Source organism: Perca fluviatilis, chromosome 11, assembly GCF_010015445.1.
Source record: "Perca fluviatilis chromosome 11, GENO_Pfluv_1.0, whole genome shotgun sequence".
NCBI lineage: Eukaryota > Metazoa > Chordata > Actinopteri > Perciformes > Percidae > Perca > Perca fluviatilis.
In genome coordinates this window covers 15653717-15676336 of record NC_053122.1, presented here as the reverse complement: position 1 = coordinate 15676336, position 22620 = coordinate 15653717, and the positions used below count along the sequence as shown (strand labels likewise).

Here is a 22620-nt window from a genome sequence, read left to right as displayed (position 1 = left end):
ATGTATGTCCTATTTACCCACCGAACTGTCGTTATTCAACTATAACAAGGTAAAATCGGTTTTGCATTCTATCACCCCTTTAATGATACATTCTGGTGTTTGTCAACTATCCTGTCCAGTCCCGTCTTGTCAGTTCTGTTGTTGTCCCGTCTCACTTCCTTCTGTTGTTCTGTTTGTCACCTTGTCGCGTTTTATGTGTTATGTGTTACACTTCGTACGTGGTGCTTTAAATCCGCCCTGCCCTTATATGGATCCAGGGTCTCACTAAAACAGGGTGAATCGTCATGGTGGGGCAACCGTTAATGCACTGAATGTAATTCTAAATCTGAATGTAACATAGGCTACTGTGTATATAAAAAATATCGCTCTATAATAAAAATAAAGTTGTCCTCCGAAGGTGGTGGTAGGAAAAAACAACAACAAAAAAACATAGAAATACTCAAGTAAAGTACAAGTAGGCCTACTTCAAAATTGTACTTAAGTACAGTACTTGAGTAAATGTACTTGCCACTACCGATATACACTAATTTGGAGTTTTGTGGGACTTAAATCGGTCCGTTAACCCAGGGGTCACTCAGCAGGTACTATCACCATGGCAACCATTAATTGCTGATTAAGATGAGTTCATTATTTTTCTTCTCTGATCCCTGTGGTGTCATTTGCAAATATAGCATTATCAACGGCTATTTCAACTCAATTTGTTTACATTACTTTGATTGGTTCCAAGTTTAATTGAATTGATCAATTGCTCATTAAGAAGTTCTTTATTTAATCAGTTAATACGTTCTTTCTACACTTCCTTTGATAGTTAGCACTTCACTGGTTATATATTACACGGGTAGATTGTTTTAATTCTAATATTTATCTTTCATATTAAGTTAAGTGTCGAAGCCAATTGTCATTTTTTAATCAATATATGTTACATCAAAAGGAATTTAAACTAAGTATGTATGTATTTATTCTCACACATTGTCTCATCAGCTCTCTAATGGAATTGCTAAGTAAACTTTCTCCTTTCACTACAGTATATTTTTTATTTGCATATTTTGACTTCAGCTGTCCCTCTACTCTGTTATTTAAATGTATGACCAATAGATGGCAGTGTTAACCAGCACTCAACAAGTTCAAAACATACTCAACATTATGGCCGGTGAGCTCAGTTGGTAGAGCCGGCGCACATATGCAGAGGTTTATTCCTCAACGCAGAAGGTCTAGGGTTCAAGTCTAAGCTGTGATGGTTTTCCTGCATGTCTTCCCTCCTCTCTCTCAGCTTTCCTCTCTAATAAAGGCAGAAATGCCCCAAAAATTGAAACAAAAAACATACTCAACATACTGTAGATCCACAAACTTTCCAACAACACAAGCTGAAATACGCTGAATAAAAAGTTAATTGACAGAGAATTATTTTGATAATTGCTTCATTGTTTCAGTCACATTTCACACAAAAAGCCCCAAAACATTCACTGATTTGAGCTTCTCAAATGTGAGGATTTCATTTCATCGATATTCTGCCAAAACAAGATATTTAAAGATGTCATCTCGTGCTGTTTTCTGACATTCCATAACTCAATAATCAAAAAAATATCATCAATAATAAAAATAAGCATTAGTTGAAGCCTTAAAATGAACAAACACAAACATATACAAACCAATTTATTTATTTAGATATAAAAGACAGGTGCATTTTTATACAGTCTATATACACTGTTCAATAACACGAATAAGAAAATCTCTGAATTGCTACAAAATCAGTGTAAACATTTGGTTGGTCATTTTCTCTGTGATGAGACAGCGTAGTAGAGTGCAGAGAACTTATTGTAAACAATGCACACCTCCCTCTCACTGAATATAACACCGATACAACAAACAGAAGGAACAGAAGAGACAATATAAAAAAAGGAGATTACGATATTGTCTTGTTCGTTGTTAGATTACATACATTGAACCGATTTGTTGGCACCACTCAGTCTATGACAGACAAATCATAGACGATACATTTTAGTGCATTTTTTGATGTTTTTGTGTGTCAGTTTTAAGTCCCAGGAGTCATCCACACTGATCTGTACCACAGACGGTAAAGTACATTTATATACAGTCATTCAGACACTGGGTGGCAGCATTGCTACAGGTTCTCCTGCAGTTCCCTTCTTTGCAGCAAAATGTAAATTAACAAGCAGTTGGAGGTTTCTCAGTGACACTTTGGTTACATGCTACAACCTTCAATAGTTTGATTTTTGGGGACAGGGGCGTCGGACTGGGGGGGAAAAAGGGGACTAAGTACCCAGGGCCCTCATGTGAGGAGGGCCCAAAAAGATGCTAGAATGATTAGCTGTGGATGCGGGGAGGGGCCCATAGAAAATGCCTTTCTACAGGGCCCAGAATTTTGTGCTACGCCCCTGTTTGGGGAAATACACTTATCATCTTTCTGGCCATGATACCATTCCACGTCAGCCCAGTTTTAGCCTCTTTGCATGGTTTACCAACTTCTCTTGTTGTTTTGACATTTCCTGGAGGCAGAATTTAACCTCACTAGAGCCAGAGAGCTGGCTACATGGCTTTCCAACAGATCAAACCAGCAAATAAAAGCTCATAGCTCATTCTATCCAGCTCACAAATGCTGTGTCCATCTCTGAATAAAAAAAAAACTCCCTCGCTATTCACATTTATAATCCGAACAGATTTCCTCTTTGCCCGCAGCTCTGCCTCTAGTCAATTCTACATCTTGTTTGTACCATTAAAACTCCCACTGACATATTTTCTGTCAAGAAGAACAATTCAACTTCAGCCTTGAATAAACAGTATATTGTTGTTGTGATTGTCTGCCGCCACACATTGTACAAGCTGCATTTTGTCCTCAGGAAAACAAAGTGATTACTGATTCAGTTTTGTTTGGTTCTGGGCGGCCCATCATGAGTCCAGGTAGATGGAGTAGATCTGGTTGAGGCAGCGGTCGACGCCTCCCGCCTGGAAAAGGAAGCTGTCGTCTGAGCAGGGAGACATGGAGTAGCCGGCCCCGGCCTGGCCCTGCAGGTCCTGCAACAAGTCGAACCCTGAGGGGAGGAAAACCGAAAATGTACTTTTTCACAGCAGCTCCTTTCTTTTCATGTGAAGGAGAGTGGGCCTGTGATTATTTTAAGAATCAACCTTTTATATCATTTTAAAAAGAGCTCATTGCCAGTTAGCTACCTTACATTGTGTTGTCATTAATGCCAAATCCTCCTAAAGGAAAGTAAACAGATAAGAGAGGAATCCCCCAGACCAGACCTATACAGAAGTTCAGTTCAGAAAACAAATGTACCATGAGATGAGTTTTACAGGCCAGCTGGAAAAAATAATAAGTTTGTACAATGTGTTATCTATGTGTCCTTATAGAGAGGGTGGAGACTCGATAATCGTTTAAATATGGGGATAACGCAGCACATATTCAGACAGTTTCTCCTGGAGGACGTTCATAGTGTTGCACTCGGTTGTTCACAAAGTGACAGCAATAGTTGAGTCAAGAATTTAAAAAAAAAAGGGAGCCAGATGCAGAAGAAGAGGGTGCAATGAGATGCTGAAAGCAAAAGACCGCCAGTCAATGATGGGAATGAAATATAGATAACATGATGGAAATATTGTGTTCATGTTTGTTTCATGTATTATTTTGAGTCACGTTACAGTTTCCTCATCACTCCAAAGATCTGATGTTTTAGTCTGCCACCATTTTTGTCTCTTCCGTGGGCGTTCAAGTCACCTGCTTGATGTACGTCATGATTTATTCTCCAAGTCTGTTACCATTGCACTCTCGCATTATGCTTTTATCCATACACCAACTTTTCCACCTCAGCCAGGTATAAAAAGCTTTTTGCGATATTTAGATTTTTTATTTTTTTTATTTTCAGCGTTTCCACTCAGGGTTTTTCATGTGCACCCTGAAAATATGCATAAATACAGATGGATGGAAACGCTCTTATAGAGAGAAGTTTAAATCCAGCTTACTTTCTCACCAACGCACATCTGGCCAATCACAACGAAAGGTGTGGTGGGAGGAGAGGGGAGAGGTTTCAGACGCTGTCCAACCATCCAAGAAGCACTCTGATTGGGGCATATGGACGCCTTTACTCTGCAGTCTTACCTGTAGAGTGTGACGTGCAGGAGGTTGTGAAGTAACTGGCAGGTTCGAAACCTTCTTCGCTGACCGGTTGAACAACCTTTCCTTCTCCGTACAGACATCCTTGGAGAAGCACAGAGGAAACATCAAGAACAGCACCAAGAACTATACGTCATTCTGATGTGTTGAGGCTGCTGATGTTGATGTTGCTCGGTGGAGTCTGTCAGTACCTTGCTGCTGGGAGAATACTTGTTGGTGGTTGTAGGTTTTGTGGTAACCCTGCAGCTGGACGTCCCCTCTGTCTGACGAGGAGCTCACGGGGCTGACGTCAGCGGACATGAACAACGATGTGGGTCTGTTCCTGTTGGCGACACAACATCAGGTAACCCAATTACTCCCCAACATGAACATTTATGTGTGTGAAAAATTATATACACAACCATGAACATTTCAACTTGATTAATGTATGTTTTATTCATAAATGTTGTTGCTTCAAACGTTCAAGCCCCAACGCCATCGCAGCCTTGGACTCACTTTAAAAACAATCTACTGTTGGTTTAGTTATAAAAAAACTAGGTTTCATTAACGTTCAAATTTATGCTGATAACCATTATCTGGCAGCGTGGCAGCAGCTGTGTTATCAGACACAAACACGTAAATACTTAAACCTCTTGTACAAACACTGCAGTTTATACAAGGAAGCGTTTCCACCTTGAGGTGGGGGGGGGCAGGTAATGTAGGCAGGCTTTGTGTGAGGCTGTTGTATCCATCGCTACGCTGCAAGAATGTGCTGACTGTGCACAAACACACTGACTCAACATGGAAACGAATGAGTCAGTTGAGCCAAGTCGACAAGAAGAAAGAAAAGGCAGCCGAATATCTCCCCAAGGAGATATGCAGCTGAAAACCCCCAATATGGTATTTAACCCCCCCACACACACACACACACACACAGCTCCTTCAAAGAGCTCGCTCTCAGCATTTCATGTGGCCTGAGGAACTCTCCTGGATGATGTACTGTAGCGTATTGGTCCCCAGAGAGCCAAATGGCCTTGGATTCTGCTGGAAGGGTTTTAGTAGGCTTCATAAACAAGCCAGGTCTGGTCAGAGATACTGATGGCTGCTGGCCAAAAGCGCCTTCTATATTCGCATCTGACCAGCAATAAAAAAAGGAAATGTTTGGAGATTTCTTTACATATCTATCATTTATCATCCCCAGGTCTCTTTATTACCAATTTCCCATGTCAAATGCTATTACATTTAATTTAACAGTCTTTGCATTCAGTGGAGAAACACAATAAAAGCCAAAATTAATCAGAAGGACTTTTTGAAACCCAAACTGATATAACTTACAGATGGCTGCGGCTTACCAAGGTAATAAAGACCAGGCTTTGTATAGGATTATGTAAACAAAGTGGGCTTTGATATAGTAGGCTACGACTGTTAAAATGAATGAGCTGCGATGACTACGAGCCCCAAGAATTCAACACTTCTCTGGATTCCCTCTCGGTGGCCCCAGAACCATCAGAGCTGACCTTAACCATAAACAACCGCGGCTGTTGCACAGCTTACATTCTTGCGACTCTGCAACAACATAGCTGGGATGTCTGAGCCGTGCCGTGCGCGGCCCTGCTGGGTCGATCTGTCGTTTTGTGGCCGGTGTACCCAAAACTTCTCAGATGCATGAGCTTAACAGAGAGCCTGCGCCTGTTTCTCTGATCGTATTTTACCGGCTAAACCCCTTCATCATTTTTCTTTTCTTTCTAACTAACTGCAGCCAGCTGCCCTCCTTATATCTGGAATGAGAAGAATCCTGCTTGCAGAATTTAAGCTCTTATGTTTATATGCACATTATACTGCATTCAGCATTCAACCCACGGCTGCTTTTCTAATAGCAGCATCAGAGGGAATGAGTCGGTTTACCAAAAGGTGCCAGCATGTGCCCACTAAACTAATCCATTTTCAGTTTTGGCAGAGGAAAGATGCTGTGACATAGATTTACTGGATCACAGAGAGGATCATGTTAAATATATGTAACACAGAAGGAGATTTAATGTGATCTAAGCGCTACCAATCAAGTACTTAGAGAAACTAGAGTACACTTACTGCATGTTAGAGATACAGTAAATACAAAAATGTGTGGACGTGTCAAAACATTTCAGTTAAAGCGTCTATTTGGATCCGATGTCAGTCGGAGCTTCTGCAAAGTAAACTTCATTACTTCTCTTTCCTTAAAATTGTATAATAGTGTTTCTGTGTGAGAGCCATCCCGGTTAGTGTGCCTGTTTCTAATGGAGACACTGCTGCAAAAAGCCAATCCAGCTCTCCCCGACCACAAAACACACAAACACTGCACATCACAAATATTCGCTGATGGACAAGCCTTAGCGCAGGCCTCTGAATCCCTCAAGTATTAAATAATTAAAAGAAGTCGAAATGGCTCGTCTCAGCCAGAGTAAACACGCGCCTGGCTATGAGGTCAGAGCCTGATGCTGTGAAGCACAGATAATTTACTTTCACGTGTTTAATGTCTCGCTAAGTCATTTGGGGGAAAAACAAGTGCTTGTCTGGTATTGGCTTTGGCAGGCCGTCATGTACTGCGGGCACCAGTGGGATTCTATGACATCCTCAGTGTCTATAAAGAGACGTCAATGGACAGATTGTGCAGAGCTTCATGGAAGCTCTGGCTGCAGACTTTGAGGAGATGGAGACTGAGAGATTCTGCAATAAGGCGGATTTGTGTTCAGAAAAGAAAAACCCATCTCAACACCTCTGCTAAAGACCTACACATTTGAAAACAACACATGGAAACACTGGACAAATGTAGGTACAATATGTGTATTTGCACTTAATTTTTTTTAACTTAAAGGACTTTAAATTGACACTGGTTAGTTAAAAACCTTAACATGATTGTCTCCATATAAATCCATGGGAAACCCTTTAAAAACTGTCTTTTTCAATGAATGTGTTTTTTTTATCATCGTTATGCGTTTTATATTCATTTAAAAAAAAAAAAACAGCATTTTCAAAAACATCCTCAGCCAACATTTTTAACCAGAATTTACAAAAGACCTTAATCCACCCACTTTCAATAATTTTCATGGCCTGTTTGAGCACTTTTTCAGAAAACAATATACCATACTAATACTACTAATAGTAACATTACATAACTAACATAAAACAGTTTTTTTCATGAGATGTGGCTGAAAGTTTTAATAATCAGGTGAAAGCTTTAAAAATAAAAGTCCCATTTTCCAGTAAGTGGACCTTCTGCTAAGAATCTTTTGTCAAACTATTGTTTCCAAGGTCAATAACAAACCTTCAGGCTCAACGTTATAGGTTTGCATTCGTGTTCAGAGAGAACAACCCATCTTAACTCATCTGCCAAGACCTAAAGCCCACTTGAACACTTTGTGGAAATACTGGACAATTTCATGTGAAACCAAGTGCATTGTATTTGAAGATTTTATATCACTTATTTAACCACCAAAAAATGTTATTTTGGCCCGTATCAATTCTCTTTTATTAGATAGACTGCCGTTGTTGTTACTGTTGTGCCAATAAAAGTTAGTTTATGGGCAATTCTTCAATGTCCAATGATTTGAGGCCATATTGTCCAGAAACTGCTGCCTTCAGCTGTATCTTTTTAGTCTCACATCTACTTTTATACTGGGCTAGACAACATTTGTCTCAGTTTACAGTACACATACATTCTGCGGCCTCCAACTACCCAATCAGTGTAACCACAAAGCCATAACTCCATCTCTGGTGATAACGTCTCTGGTTTATTTAAAAATGCACAAGCTCACATCACTCTCCCTGTTCTTGGGCACGTGCTGAGTCCCAGAGAGGCAAAGAAAGGTCACATCACAACAGGGTTTTGATGGCATCCATGTATTCGAGGTTTAGCACAGCGCAGGCGGGAACAGCTTAGAAGGCTTGAACCATTAAAAAATGCTTTAGTACATAGCAGATCCGTCAAACCAATAAAAGACTTTGGGGTGAATGCCCGAAAATGCACAGAGGAGCAGAAGATCTGGTCAGTTTTCACTATTTTTATCTTTCATAGAAAATAGCTTCGGATGAAAACTGCCAAATGTAAACGGAATCCCATTCAGTTCCATTGTACTGGGCTGGCAGCAGAAGTCCCTGCAGGAGATAACTCAAATCCTTGCCAGACACCACCAGGGGTAAGAGGGAGATTGGATGAGTGATTTGGATGAACTGATCATTTAAGTTTGCCTCTGGGTACATCACTAGTTCAGTAGTCGTAAAATACTCGGTTTTCCAAGAAATAAAGCAATTTAATTTCAAAATGCATGACAGAGAGAACATAAAACATATATTTTTGACATTTATTGTTTAACAGCTGCATCATTTTTCTTAACTTTACTCTATGAAGAAATAAAACAAGAGCATTAAACAGGAACTCAAAATGGGAAAATTAAACAACTACTGTTGAGCTGCCAATGAGCAAGGCATGTAACCTTTATTAACAAGTTGTACAAAGTTTCAAGGAGCACTGCTGAGGAAGCTTGTGTATTTACTGTTTATTTAATAAACAAATAATTGACTTTAGGGCTGCAGCATATTTAACGTCATTGATCTACTTGCATTTATCTTCCACTCACCCCTCTCGAATGCTCCCTTTGCCTGTAATTGAAGATATTGGGCAGTTGGCGTTTCCCTCCAAGCTTCGATACCTGGAGCAGGTGTCTGCTGATGGAGGGAGAAACTCAGAATTTGGCCTATTGTAGACAGAGCTGCTGTTTGAGTACACACCTGAAAGAGAGACATAGATTCATAAAGGATTACTTCACTGAAAATCGGTTGCTTCTTTGTGGAGTTTTGTGCAGCTACAGTTAGCTTAGGTTTACAACAGCAACATAGTTTAGAAAAAAAGATTATCAGAACGGACATAGAAACTTCCCAAACTGCCAATGCAGCATATTCTGTCTGTCTTCATGCTCCCCATATCCCCATCACTTACACTAACACTAATATGGCTAAATACATAGCTGCTAGTTTGTTGCTATGTTGTTCGCGGTGTACCTTTCTTGTACCTCATTCTCCACTGTCCCTGTCCAATGACAGCATAAAAAATACCACTAAAAGTAATAATAAAAAGGAAAACAGTTTATATAAACCCGTTTTGCTGGACTCTAATTAATATCCTTGCCTCCAAGCTAAGGCTACACCTAATGATTATTGCATTCTCAATTTATCTATTTAGTCTATAACATAAAGTATGTTGATCAAATTTTTCCAAATGTCAAGTTTTGTCTTTCCAACAGTCCAAAACAAACAAACTAACTAACAAATCTAAAAACCTGGAGCTTGTTACTAATAAAAGGAATTTTTACAAATGACTGGAATATGTCAATTGATTTTCTGTTTATCACTAATCCATTAATGAACTAATCATTTCAGCACTAAATCAAACACAGAAGCTTTCGTCAAAGCTAACGGCTAAGAAACTAACTGTGCACACACATGGACATGTAGATAATCCTGTACAGTAAGAGTAGTTTGACATGTTTCTATGGATATTTTAATATTTTTCTCACAGTAAAAGTCAAGTCTTTTGTAACAGTTCAAATCCAAGCTGACTACAGCTGTCGCTCCCTGCAAATAATCAAGATACAAACTTTCCAGAGACACATTTCTAACCTATTTTTTTAATACTGAAAACATTTTTATCATTTAAATCTGTAACACAAATACAAGCAGGGCTTTCAACACTTGGCTTTGAGTTTAAGGGCAGCTGATGATAGCATACAGTATGTCACCATAAATCCAGCATACATACAGTAATGTACATACAAAGGTATATATAGTCGGAAAGTAACATTTGGCCATTTGTGATAAGGAGAAAGTCCTCTTGGGACATTTTAAAATTACACACTGACATGCTTGTTTCACCCTGAAAAAACATAGCTGGTAGAGTGCCGTTTGAGGCTTTTCCCTCAAAGTCTTCTGGGTAAAACTGCAAGTAATCTGAAGTAATAGACATGGACAGCTCCCCTGGACACTCTCCCCTCTCTTTTGCCAACTGAGCCTCAGTGTACCTGACAGCTTCTTGATCCCGGTTCAGCCATTGAAAGGGAAAGAAAAAGAGCTTGGCTGGAAAACCGGTTTGGAGAAGCTGAGGGACGGGCGGGGAGAGGGCCAACTTGCCCGCAGTCAGTGCCCGGTAATTGGACAAGGTAAACACTGGCATGATGAGGTATCATCGAAGGAATGGGAGAGGAAAAGGAGCAAATGAGGCCATGGGAGAAAATAAAAGAGACAGCTTAACAGCCCAGGTGTTTGGGCAATTACCCTTTTCTTTGTTTTTACTAATTTCCAGATAGGTGTTGGAGACTAAACACAGATTTCCATTTGATTTTTCTACCGTTTCTACCTGTGAAGTCATCTAAGCTGGGTAAAGGTGAGCCGTTTCCTTGGTGGAGATGCTTCCTTGCCAGACAATCGCTCAATATGTCAGATTCCAGCATTGTGTGCACCTGAACCTGTCAAACAGACCAAATACAGATGTTCATATAGAAGTATATCGTGGTACATTTAGTATCATGTTTTTACGTTGGTGAGCATGTGCTGATTCCTGCCTGCATGTAGGGATGAGAGTAATTATGTTAATGCTGCAGTTGACTTATCTTCCAATTGTGTTTTGCTGTTGAGCAACACAGCTCCCATGGAGCTAAGCTTTGAAATGATTCACTTCTCTTTTGATTATATACAGTAGATCAATTGAAAACAGTAAGATTTCTGCAGGCAGTTTCTACTGTTCATTTTTCACAGAGATGATGATTGAACCAGATGCCTGGTTCTAGTTTTGTCTTGTGATCCAGCTTCTTGAGGTACAAAATCCAGAAATCTTGTTAGGCAATCTTATTCCAAGATGTTCTAACAAAGTTAAGGCAAGACAATTTACTTTATTATCCAGAGTTAACAGAGGATCCCCCAGGACTTTCCAAAACAACTTATGGCTCGCGAAGGACACCCAGGAACCACAAGAGAGGTATGAATAATCAGCGGAAAACATGCACCCAAACCAGTGTTTATGAAGATACAAACTTCAATAGCTGTGACGCATCAGCTGAAAGAAATGTATAACCGTGAGCAGCTTATGAAGTGCATGTTTAACATATCAAAGTCCTCTTTAGCCCCACAGGGTTTACTGCAGTGCAAGGCGTGTTAGCCGTGTCACAACTTACAAGCACACGTGTTTCTTTTTAAACCAAACAAGGCATGGGAATACACACAAAGCCCCAGTGTCACTCAGGTCCATAGAAAACAAACCCAGATAACATTGAACAATAGGATCCCTATTCTGACTTCCAGGGAGTGTGTGTAATACTTTGTTTTGTTGTATTTCATCCTACTGAGTCATAAACATGCTTGCTCTCTCCTCCTGTTACTCTCCATGTCTTTCTCTCAGAAACATGCAGAGACCGGGTGCTACCTGGAACCACAAAGTCCTACCTAGAACCTCTGACCCTTGAGAAATTCCTCTTTGTTAAAGAGGTTCTTCGAAAGGCAAGAACCATTTCACTTCTTTTAATTAAACTTAATTCTATTCTTTCATACTGCCCTTCGATAATTAGCAGGTCTGAGTATAATATTTTCCCACTCTGTGTGTGCTGTCATCCTCATCCAATCAACCTGAGATATGAGCCCCTTATGATCCTTACTGTTAACGTTGTTTATACTTTTGTTCCGTTTGATATTTGCACTCTTTCTTACTAAATAAAGTTCTATCTTATATTACATTTATCTAATTATTGAATAAAATTCTCCTCTCTCAGTGAGTAACGCTGCTTCTGCACCTATAATATCCGTTTGGGGAAATAACACTAAAGTTGACCATATTTTATACCCATCTTTTGAATATACTGTGTATATATATCTTTAAATTGGACCACTTTCATACAGAGTCATGAATTGTGGTTTTTATGTCGAATTATACTTGTCATGGCAGAAAAACTTCTGAAACAATATTAGCATCATCCTAAAACTGCACTGAAACCAAGATTAGTAAACATCAGCTCACTAATTTAGGGTGAACCACTGGATGGAAATGGATCTAATTTCCGTACAATATAAAATTTCAATGAAACTTAATAGAATGTCATTGTCAATCTGAGGTCAAGGAGCAAGATGACATGACGTCAAGTAATGAAGAAATAGTTTATGGGGGCTTCGTGGTGTCATAGTGGTTAAGGATCCTGACCATGTAACCGCAATGCCAGTGGTTTGAGTCCAGCGGTGTACCTTTGTTATACATCATTCTCCACTGTCCCTGTCCAATGACAGCATAACAAATACCACTAAAAGTAATAATAAAAAGGAAAACAGATTATATAAACCCCTTTTGCTAGACTCTTATTAATACCCTTGCCACATCTGATCTAAACTAGTTTTAGAAACACAGGGAGGTTTTGTTAAAGATGTTAGTGATCAGTATTCTGCCCTCAACTAAATGTCCAACATCTAAGAACATAACTGCGTTTGTTACCTTGACCTCCCTCTCCTGAAGGCCTTTGGCTGAATGAGCTTTGACGTGCTTTCGTAGCGAGCTGGGATCGGTGTAACGTTTGGTGCATCCTGGGATCTGACAGGCGTACGGCTTCTGTGAACGAACCATGACAAGAAGAGGAAAAGAGAAGTGAGGGAAAAAAAACAAGGAGAGAAAACTATGAGGGAATGGAGAAGGCAATACTGTGGAGTACTCTGAAGTGTGTTTTCATGTTTCAGAAATATAATCAGACATATAACATATCCAAAACATGACACTTTCTGTGGATACTTGAAAAACATGCCACCACAACAACAATGCGTCAAATAAATAAAGTGGAGTAAAAAGTATAAAGTAGCATAAAATGGAAGTTAAGTAGTTAACTTAACTTACCTAAATATTGTACTTCAGTACAGTACTTGAGTAAAAGTACTTTACTTACTTTCTACCACTGGACATATTGGTACAGACCGAACCCTCTATTACTTAAATATACTTTCTATCAAGACTCACACAAATTCGGGACTTTGTAAATCAGGTTACAACATTCAACACATGGAATGGTTTATGGATATGATGTCAAACACAAAATCTAATTGTGTTTACTAATAATAGTACAAGTTTAGTTGAGTCACATCCGGATGGTTTACAGGTGTGATGCTGTTTACAGTAGTCCTGTGTGTTATAGGTGAGGTAATTTAACATGACATCTGTACAAACAGAGAGAGGAAGGACACGGAGATTATGTCAACATTTTACATAACGCACTCCTCAACTGAAAATGGAGTATATTTACCTTTCGTCTGCAGGCTTAAGGAGAGGAAGAGAGAGAAGAGTTAAGAGGAACAGCGCAGATAGACGTCCTCCTGTTCAGCCATACATTAACTTTTTTATAAGGTAACCTTTAGATTATCATCTACCCGCAATCAGTATATAAATAAAAAAGACCATTTATTTTAGCAGGTAATTTTCTATGGAGTAAACCCTTCAGGGCAAAGGTTCAAAGGTCATTTCAAAATAAAAGACACTATAATAAATATCACGGAAGATGCTTTGAAGTTTCTGCTCTTGGAGACCGTGTTGCCTGTATTTCACAATCTCATCAGAGTTGTACGTTTAAGTGAGTAAATGAACTCATTTCCATGAATCTAATTCATTACAGGTTTTTTTCCCCTTTGTCATTACGGAGTGTTTCACCAGGTGGATTGAATTAAGTTTTCATGAAAACACATGTACATTATTATTATTTCTTTTTTTTGGGGGGGGGGGGGCATTTAAGCCTTTATCGGATAGGAAAGCTGAGATATGAAAGGGGAGAGAGAGGGGGGAAGACATGCAGGAAAACCATCACAGGTCAGATTCGAACTCTGGATCTTCTGCTTGAAGTGCATGTGCGCCCGCTCTACCAACTGAGCTTAACCGGCCACACTACATGTGTACTTTATTTAGTTGAATCTTGTAGGTTTACGTACCAGACTCTGAACATCGCAAGGAAAAAATAATGACCTACTGTATGTAGTGGTACCGAGAACCAACTAACCCAATGTTGAGTCTGTGAGGAATATGTGTTCAAGAAACAAAGGGTCAGGACTAATTTATGATCAGAATGGCATGTTGGTACTAATATAGTAGTGATAGTGCACTTTTTTTAAATGTTTTTTTATTGTCCGTTTGTTTTTTTAGTTGTTTTTTTTAATCCCAAAGTGTTTGTTTTTATTTATCTAAAGACAGAAATACATTTCAGATGTGCAATTACTCTAACACAGATCTGGCATCAGAGCAAGTGCTCCTCCTTAGAGCCTGACATTACATGCTGGCAATATCCTGCTGTTATGAAACTGTTTCTAAACAATATTCCCTGGGTGGTGAAAAGGATAATGAAGTGTTAAACTCTAACTGTCCTTGTATGCTTAGTGATTGCATGCATAGTGGTTGTTATGTCAGCTGCTTAAAAATTAGGACATAAATTGATGAATATACCCGTCAGTGTGCAATTGCGTGTGTCAAAATGATACAAATAGCCTACTGAAAAACATAAGTCGACAGGACAGATTAAACAAAGCTTTCCTGTGTAATGTTGCAATTCAAGATGTTATGACTGAAATGCTTTAAGTGATAAAGGAGTCAAAGTCAAACAGAAAAAAACTAAAGTAAATGTTTCATTTGTTGTTTCGATTGGTCACTTATTAATTCACTACGGAAGCGTAGTGCTGAAAAAAAAATCTGTATTACCTTAAAGCCCATCTTGCAGGGTTTATTTTCTAATGAATTTGCGCAATTTGCTTGTTGGTAATAAACATTTAAACTGTTACCCAACAACATCAAATACAATGGATATCACAAAACGCAATAAAATACGAAAAAGTTGTACTATTTTACACATTGACATATATAAAATTTTACAGCGGTTTGCAATGATTCTCCTTTCCCCCACAATGCATTGCATTACGTCACGTTGGGGAGATGACAGACAAAAGCCCCGTCTCGGTTCACTGTCTATGGTCACGGTCTGTGCGACCGGTCTTGCAAAATATGGCTTTTGGTCTCGCCCGAATCCATGTGTCTTTATTATGTGTATAATAATATTGGAGGGAAAGTGAAACTTTGCAATCGGCAGTAGTTTCGGCGAGCTAACCACGACAGTATTGTCGCCCACAATCAACCTCTGCTGCTAAATCTTCAGTGATGTTTGAAATGGAGACACATGAATGTGTTAGCTGTCGTGGTTAGCTTGCCGAAACTACTGCCGAAGCTGTTGGCTGGCTACGCAACGTTAGCTAATTCCGCTAGCATACGTACAGGCTAACTATAGCCAGTTAGCTTTGTTTGTAACATAACAAAAACCCACCCATGATGCCTTCTATTTTCTAGATCTAGATAAGTTAACCAGTACTTATCTGAACTAACGACATGATCACTGTCACTAGATATAAAGAAAACATTTACTTTCACTCTGTGCTATTCACTGACAGTAAAAACCCTTCTTCCTCATCCCTGTCAGTCACCAATGTTCTAGTACTAGGCTGAGGGACGTCTCCCCACCAAATTGCATTAAAAAAACCACTAATACCAAAAACGACAAAAACTGGCCTTTAACACGATTTGGAGACATTTTTAACAATGATATACATACGTTATTTTGAGTGCTTTATGTACCCATTAATCAACACTGGTGGTTAACCTGCAACATGGGCTTTGAAAGTTTATTGTAATCACGAGATGTTTTTCACGTAATAACAAGATATTTTCACGTTATTTCAACATACAAACTTATCAAGTTATATCTATCACATTATAACGTGAAAAGTTTCACGTCAAAAGTGATAATTTATTCTTATAACGTGATACTTTTCATGTTATAACGCTATACTTTTCATGTTATACCGAAAATCAATACAGTTTTTAAAGGTGACAAATATACTGATTAAAAATTAAAAAAGCAAGCAAGATTGTCAGGTTATGTAAGCTGCAAATTTGAGTTGAGAGCAGTCTGCATGAGACTGACCTCATTTTGGAAACAAATCTTTCATAGCATGATTGTTTTTTATAACATTAGTAACACAATACAAGATATTTAGTCAAACTTAAATAACTTGTATTGACACCAGTCTTTTCTTGGCTGGTTGTTATACTATATTCAGCAAGTATTTACATTGAGACAGTTCTGGGACACATCTGGGGCTCCGGGATGGCGCCAGATAGGTCTGATCCTTGATTTGTGACGCAACTGCAAAGCCGCTATTAGCCAGCGTGAAACCACAAAAAGGAGAAATATAACTTTCTCCTCTTGTTGTAACAACACTGGAGTGCAACGCACAGCTCCATCTCAACCGTGTAATAAGAGATCTGATTTGCTGGATTATTGGTAAGTCCTCATCGCTTGTCAGCAGGAGTAAAAATAACTGTGGTTTTTAGAATAAATCCACAGCAGGTATGTAGTTTCACAATCCGAAAGAATGTTCTGTACTGTATGCACAAAGAGGAGGAAAGAGGGGAGCAGTGGCACTTTAAATTAAAGTGAAACCCTTTTTTACCAACAAATGATATAGATCACAAATAAATCTGTGTAAAGCCTACAGGAGTCAGGTTTTATACTCTACAGCTCATTTCTGACATGGGATACGTACGTTGCTTCATCTACATGTTAAAGTGACGGCTTATTGTCATTCATGAGTTTTATGTAAATGTTCCCAGTGACTTCATGCAAAAAGTGATGGAAAGGATTCAGATCCTTTACTTAAAAGAGCAATACACCGATTTAGCACTGCACCCAAGTAACCAAATTGATGCAACAGAACCAGAGACATCATCCTTTTTATTCCACATTCCATTTGTCAACACCTGGTGCCTACATTGCCCACAATGCAACTCGACCGCTGACACAAAATCTTCAAAGTGACTCATTACTACTGCTGTAAGATAAATGTAGTGGAGTAAAAGTTTCAATATTTGTCTTTGAAATGCAGTGACATAGAAGTATAAAACACCATGAAATGGAACTACAAGTACCTAAAAATTTAGTTTAAAAGTTTGGATTTCAAGGAAGAAGAGCATTTTCTGTTTTCTCTCAGGTTGCATCAGTGGTGGATTTCACAACTTCTTTTACCGCAGAAGCCTTCATTTATGACCAACCCCTGATACATTTTCTTGTCAGTTTCATAATTTAAGGTTATTAGATGGGGAATTCTGCTGTCTGTTTTCTAAAGCAGAAAATGTTGAGCTGAGACTCTCAATTTCATTCCTTAAATGCTCCACTGTGGAATGTAAAGCTCTTTGATTTTGATATTCACTCATCCATGCAGTTGGCATGAATCATAGCTTCATAGTTGTCGTCAAAAGCTATGTTTTTTTGTTTTTTAAAAATTAAAATTCTGCTAGAATCCTGCTTGATTTCTAATGAAACAGTTTTTGGTTACTGTAACATGAAATACGGTAACATGAAATGTTGCTGTTTAACTGAGCTTTTTAAACTCTTTTTCAACACACCACAAAGAGGAAAAAAAACTATGCATGGTGAAACGACTTGATATTGACTCATTCGCAGTGTTTCATGGTTTATTGAATTTCTTTTCGTTGTGCATCAAAGATGTCAATTAAGTGATACATTTATCACAGTAGTCTTAACTAAGCTCTCTGTATGTTTTACTGTGTGCTCCTGCTGACTAAGGATGCTTTGTGCAATACTATAACTGATAGTTGTTCACTGGCTTCATATTATACATAAATGTGCATGGTAAAAAAAGATGCTTTTAAAATGTAAAGTGCTGTCTTAAAGACGTGTAGTGTGTGTGGCTGTGTGTTACTTACCGTGTCCAGATGTGTGCGCTGGTGTTTGGCCCGGTCACTGGAGTTGCTGAAGGCCTTGAGGCAGCCGGGATGCTGGCAGATGTACGGTTTCTCTCCTGTGTGGCTCCTCAGGTGGATCTTCAGGTTCTCTAGACGTGAAAACGCCTTGGAGCAGCCCTCAAACTGACAAGGAAAATATAAACAAACGGGCTTACTACAACCTGACACAGCCATCATTTGAAGAGAGTGACATCTAATATTAAAAGGTTTTCTTGAGTAGGAGGCAGCTTAAAGGTAAGTTAGGTCAGTGCTATGAAGTGGTATCATGAGGCCCAGTACATTTATAACCCCACCGCCACCGGTTAGCAGGGCTTTTATAGGTCAACACGATATGAATATTGGGCTTCCATAGGAACGCTCACCCAACTTTTGGCACATTTTACTCTGTATTGACAACTATCTTTAATGCATATTTAGTATTTAATGATAGACTGCAGAACAATTCAACCAGGGACAAAATATAACATTGCAAAATGCAAGGCAGTTTGAATTTTATTGGATTTTGAAGTCATTTAAATTAATTTTATCTCACTTCTGGAAACCAAGAGGAATTAAAACATCAGATCTTTTGTCTTCTTATACAAATCAAAAACAAATCTCTTCTGCACCTATAAAAGTATGTTAGCTTGTAACTAACTCATAAAACATAATAGAACAGAATGATGTTGAAGTCTGATCCAACAGAAATAACTAGTAAAGAGGTAATATATCACAATTTAAATTCATACATTTTAGGTTATTAATATAAACTTCAGGTAATGGCCTTCTCCCAAATAGAAATTGGAACAAAACCACAGACACACACATGCAGGCACGCACGCACCCACCCATAAAAGACCGTGGTAGGTTCCGCTAAAAACGTTTCTTTTGGGCTCGAGCCAGACAAGAAGCAAATATTAGCAGGCTTCACACTGCAGGCAGTAAACTAAAGCTTTATAACTTTACTGTGTCACATTCAATCTCAACTCTCAGACTTAAAGGAGAATTCCGGTCAATTTCAACACATTGTTTGTAAATTTGGAGTGCTGTCAGTAGCGAGAAAAACCAAAAACAGTCGGTGTTGCCTACACTGTGTTATCCTCCTGCTAGTGTTAGCACCCAGGAGGCTGAAACAGGGCAAGTTTTAAACGTGCTTTTAGCCTCTTAACATGTTCGAAATGAATATTACGACAAAGAATAACATGACATTTAAATAAGATGAATGCCCTATATACTTTAGAGACATTAAAACAATTTAATTCAGGTACAGCTTTGTTTCTGAAAAGGATTTATACCGTTTTGCTAACGAGTCTTCAAATGAGATCCAGGTCTGATTGTGAAACTAAATTACAAGAATAAAACCTTTCATACTTTTTAAACTAATCCAGAGGGGAAAAAAACAGTTTCTCTACCCAAAATTCATTCCAGGGGTTTTATTAGGTCTTGCTAATGAGACAGTAAATGTCAGTCACCTCGTTTAGTTTAATAAGTGTGTTTATAAAAACACTACATCATGGTGATTAATTAACCCAAAGCTTGAAATTGCCTTGACAAAAAAAGAAAGAGAAAGAAAGAAAGAAAGAAAGAAATGAAACCCATAAAAATAAAGACCACTGACTGAAATATTAAAACGCTCAAACACATAAGAATACACATCTTCAGTATAAGCACAGAGATAACTGAGGAAACGGAGGACATACAGCAACATGCTGAAAATGTTGCAGCTTTATGAGCAGAGCAGACAAACCTAAACACATAAGTTTAAGTTGTTTGAAAGGAGGAAAGACTTCAAGCTCCTTAATCTTGCTTGTCAGTTTACCCTATGGCTACTGTAGTTAAAAGGTTTTACAAAAAATAAATAAATAAAACTAATGTAACCCCAGCCCCATATATACATATATATATATATATATATATATATATATATATATATATATATATATATATATATATATATATATATATATATATATATATATATATATATGAATATATTGGCCTAAATTGAAACAGTTTATGTACTTTAGTGACAATGTCATAACAGCATGTGCACGTACAGTATAGTGTCTCTATTACTAAAAGAAAAACTTTCCTTTATTGTTAATATAAACAAATTCTAAGAAACTCAAGGAAACTGTACATTAATCTTTACTCTGCCAGAGTCAGACATTTAAAGAGGTTTAGGTTTATCTTGCCTTTACATTTAGTTTAATTCTTAAAATCTGTACTGTCATTTGTCATGCTTCCCATTTTCATTTTTTGATTTATTACTGTGTGTACACAGGATTAAAGGCTGAGATAGTAAACAACAAATCCCATAAAAAGACAAAGACAACAATGTGTTAGTCCATCTGTCAAAACTTTCTGACTTACTGTCTGTGGCTCTGAGCTCCAAGCCCATTGGGTTCTACGAAGATGTCTTATTTTTATTTTTTTTAAATAAAAGGCCCAGTGATTTCCTAAAACAGCTGGGCACTAGTTTTTTTTACTCAGACAGGATGGATACTGCATTTTTTGGGGACCATCTTCAGCTGCAGATTAAAACTCATTTACTGCTTCAGTGAGTATTGTAGGTATTTTCGGCAGAAGGTCGGCCAAATTAAACATCAAAATACGTTGTTTGTAACCGCCCTTTAGAATGATACATAGATGTTCGGCAGGACGACATCATTTGTCTGCGTCTTCCAAAACCCTTACAAATCACTGGTAAAAAATAAATCACTTTATGATGTGACAACACCATGGTTATGGTTTGGTTAGGTTTAGGGAAAAACCATGGTTTGGGTTAAAATTAGTGCTTTGTTAAGGTTATGAGAGCTTCTTCTTCATGGAGACAATAGTAAACACTTGGCTAAGGTTAGGGGACGATCGTGGACATGCTCTAAGAAACTCAACATGGACAGTCTGTTGAAAACGAGAAACAAAAAGGCCAACATTTTGTTGGCCCATCCAACCACCTCAACCTGTTTCGCTCTATAACAATGTCACCTGACTTCCTCATTTGCGCCTGCCATAATAACTATGGCTGCTGGAGGACTTGAACATTTAAACATTCATCGTCATTTCGGAGCACTTACTGAGACAACTGATGCTGTCATTTTTCTTGGGAGGACAGTCTTGGTGATGTATGTGGGGACTGACTCATAAGAAACTTTAGTTCATTGTAATAAAGAAAACCTATCAGCCAGTGCAGCACCATGGCTCATGGATATTCTGACAACAGTGGAGGTCTATGGCACAGAGTATATATATATATATATATATATATATAAAAATACAGGATATACAGGATGACTCTACCATGGTAGATTTAAAAATGCTTTGGGAACTTGTGTTTACAGCCTGAGTAACACCTGTCTGATCCGAGACTTGACATAACAAGCTGGTAAATGAGGCTGAATTCATTAACACACACTGACTACATTCATGTGAGGGATTCATTTTTCCATTGCTGCACTAGGTATGACTTAATTTACATGTTTTGGCATGAGTGCTGAATGAAAATAAAATTACATTATTCATGTGTGGGTTTTTTGGTGTTGATTTAATTTTATTAATCTCTTTGCAGGCGACTCTCCACAGTAATGTATTTACAAGATGGCAGCATATTAGGTCATTTTAATGAACTAATTCACTTAAGTAGGGAGCGTGTCCCTGAGTAAAGATTTCTGAATGAATTATTAATCGGAGTCTCAGGTTGATGACAGCGAAAGAGTCGCTTGGGAATAACGGAGAGAGTTACTCACTCTCGGGGACGGGGATTTGGCGCCAAACTGAAGGTCATCATGGGACAGACGTGTTCAAGCAGCAAAAGTTGTGTTTCAGAAAATGACTCATGACAGAAGTGATGCTCTGCTGGAGCTCAAACGCTACTGTTGTGATGGTCAATGCAGAAACATCACAGTCTGTCTCTTTTTGGACCTGACCAGGTCTGGTTTTGTCTTTATCTTTAATGCGCGTCTTGAATTTTTCAAAATGCATGTGCTTCTTTTGTTGTATTCTGTCATTTTTGAGTTTATTATCCATCGTCTTTATAAACAGCCTGCACTTTTTACTCTACAAGACAAGTTGCTCAGACACATGAAAAGGCAAGAAATGCTCAAAGAGGGAACACACAGTTCACAGGAAATGCAATGTAGTGTTGTCACTGCAGTTAGTGCAAACTGCAAAATGTCTTTACAAAACAAGTTATTTTGGGGGGATTTTTGATCAGTTTTAAAGTAGTACGAAGTAATGAAAGAAAAAAGAGCAGCCACATTGACCCATTAGATGAAGAGTTACAGCAACTCCTCAGCAAGGTAACCAACTTACTACTGTCCTGATGTTGTGTGGAAAACTGTGGAAGTGTGGCGTTCACAATTTCTCAGAGCCCACATTATATCTTCAATCTGCTTTGTCAATTTACTGTCACATATGACAAAGAAAAGCAGCAAATCCTCACATTTAAGAGAATATTTGTTTTTTTAGCTTGAAAAATGACAATTAGTCAGTCGACTCATTTAATTAATTAATTGATCATTTCAGCTCTGTAATAAATCCGATTGACTGATGACATGACATATGACTTCCTTATAAAGACAATATTAGTTTGTTGTTCACACGAGCTGCTCTTCTGTTATATATCTGACAAAGTAGGAAAAAGAAGTGTTTGTTGCCCCAACAATTCTGGGACTTGTAGTCTCAAACC

At 38.4% G+C, this 22620-nt stretch overlaps 1 protein-coding gene across 4 annotated transcripts in view; it reads right to left on the bottom strand.

The window, feature by feature from the left end:
- Nucleotides 1-1642: 1642 nt before the first annotated feature.
- The window catches only part of LOC120568632 (zinc finger protein GLIS1), a 44764-nt gene continuing 23786 nt past the window's right edge, over nt 1643-22620 (bottom strand). For 3 of the 4 annotated variants that reach the window (XM_039816261.1, XM_039816262.1, XM_039816263.1), the window contains exons 3-9: nt 17916-18077; nt 12609-12722; nt 10485-10602; nt 8722-8872; nt 4321-4451; nt 4115-4213; nt 1643-3050 (exon numbers count right to left, since the gene is read on the bottom strand). In XM_039816261.1, coding sequence (XP_039672195.1) covers nt 2908-3050; nt 4115-4213; nt 4321-4451; nt 8722-8872; nt 10485-10602; nt 12609-12722; nt 17916-18077 — 918 coding nt within the window. In that variant the 3' untranslated portion in view covers nt 1643-2907. The remainder of the gene's footprint in view (nt 3051-4114; nt 4214-4320; nt 4452-8721; nt 8873-10484; nt 10603-12608; nt 12723-17915; nt 18078-22620) is intronic. The other variant, XM_039816264.1, reaches the window with a different exon arrangement.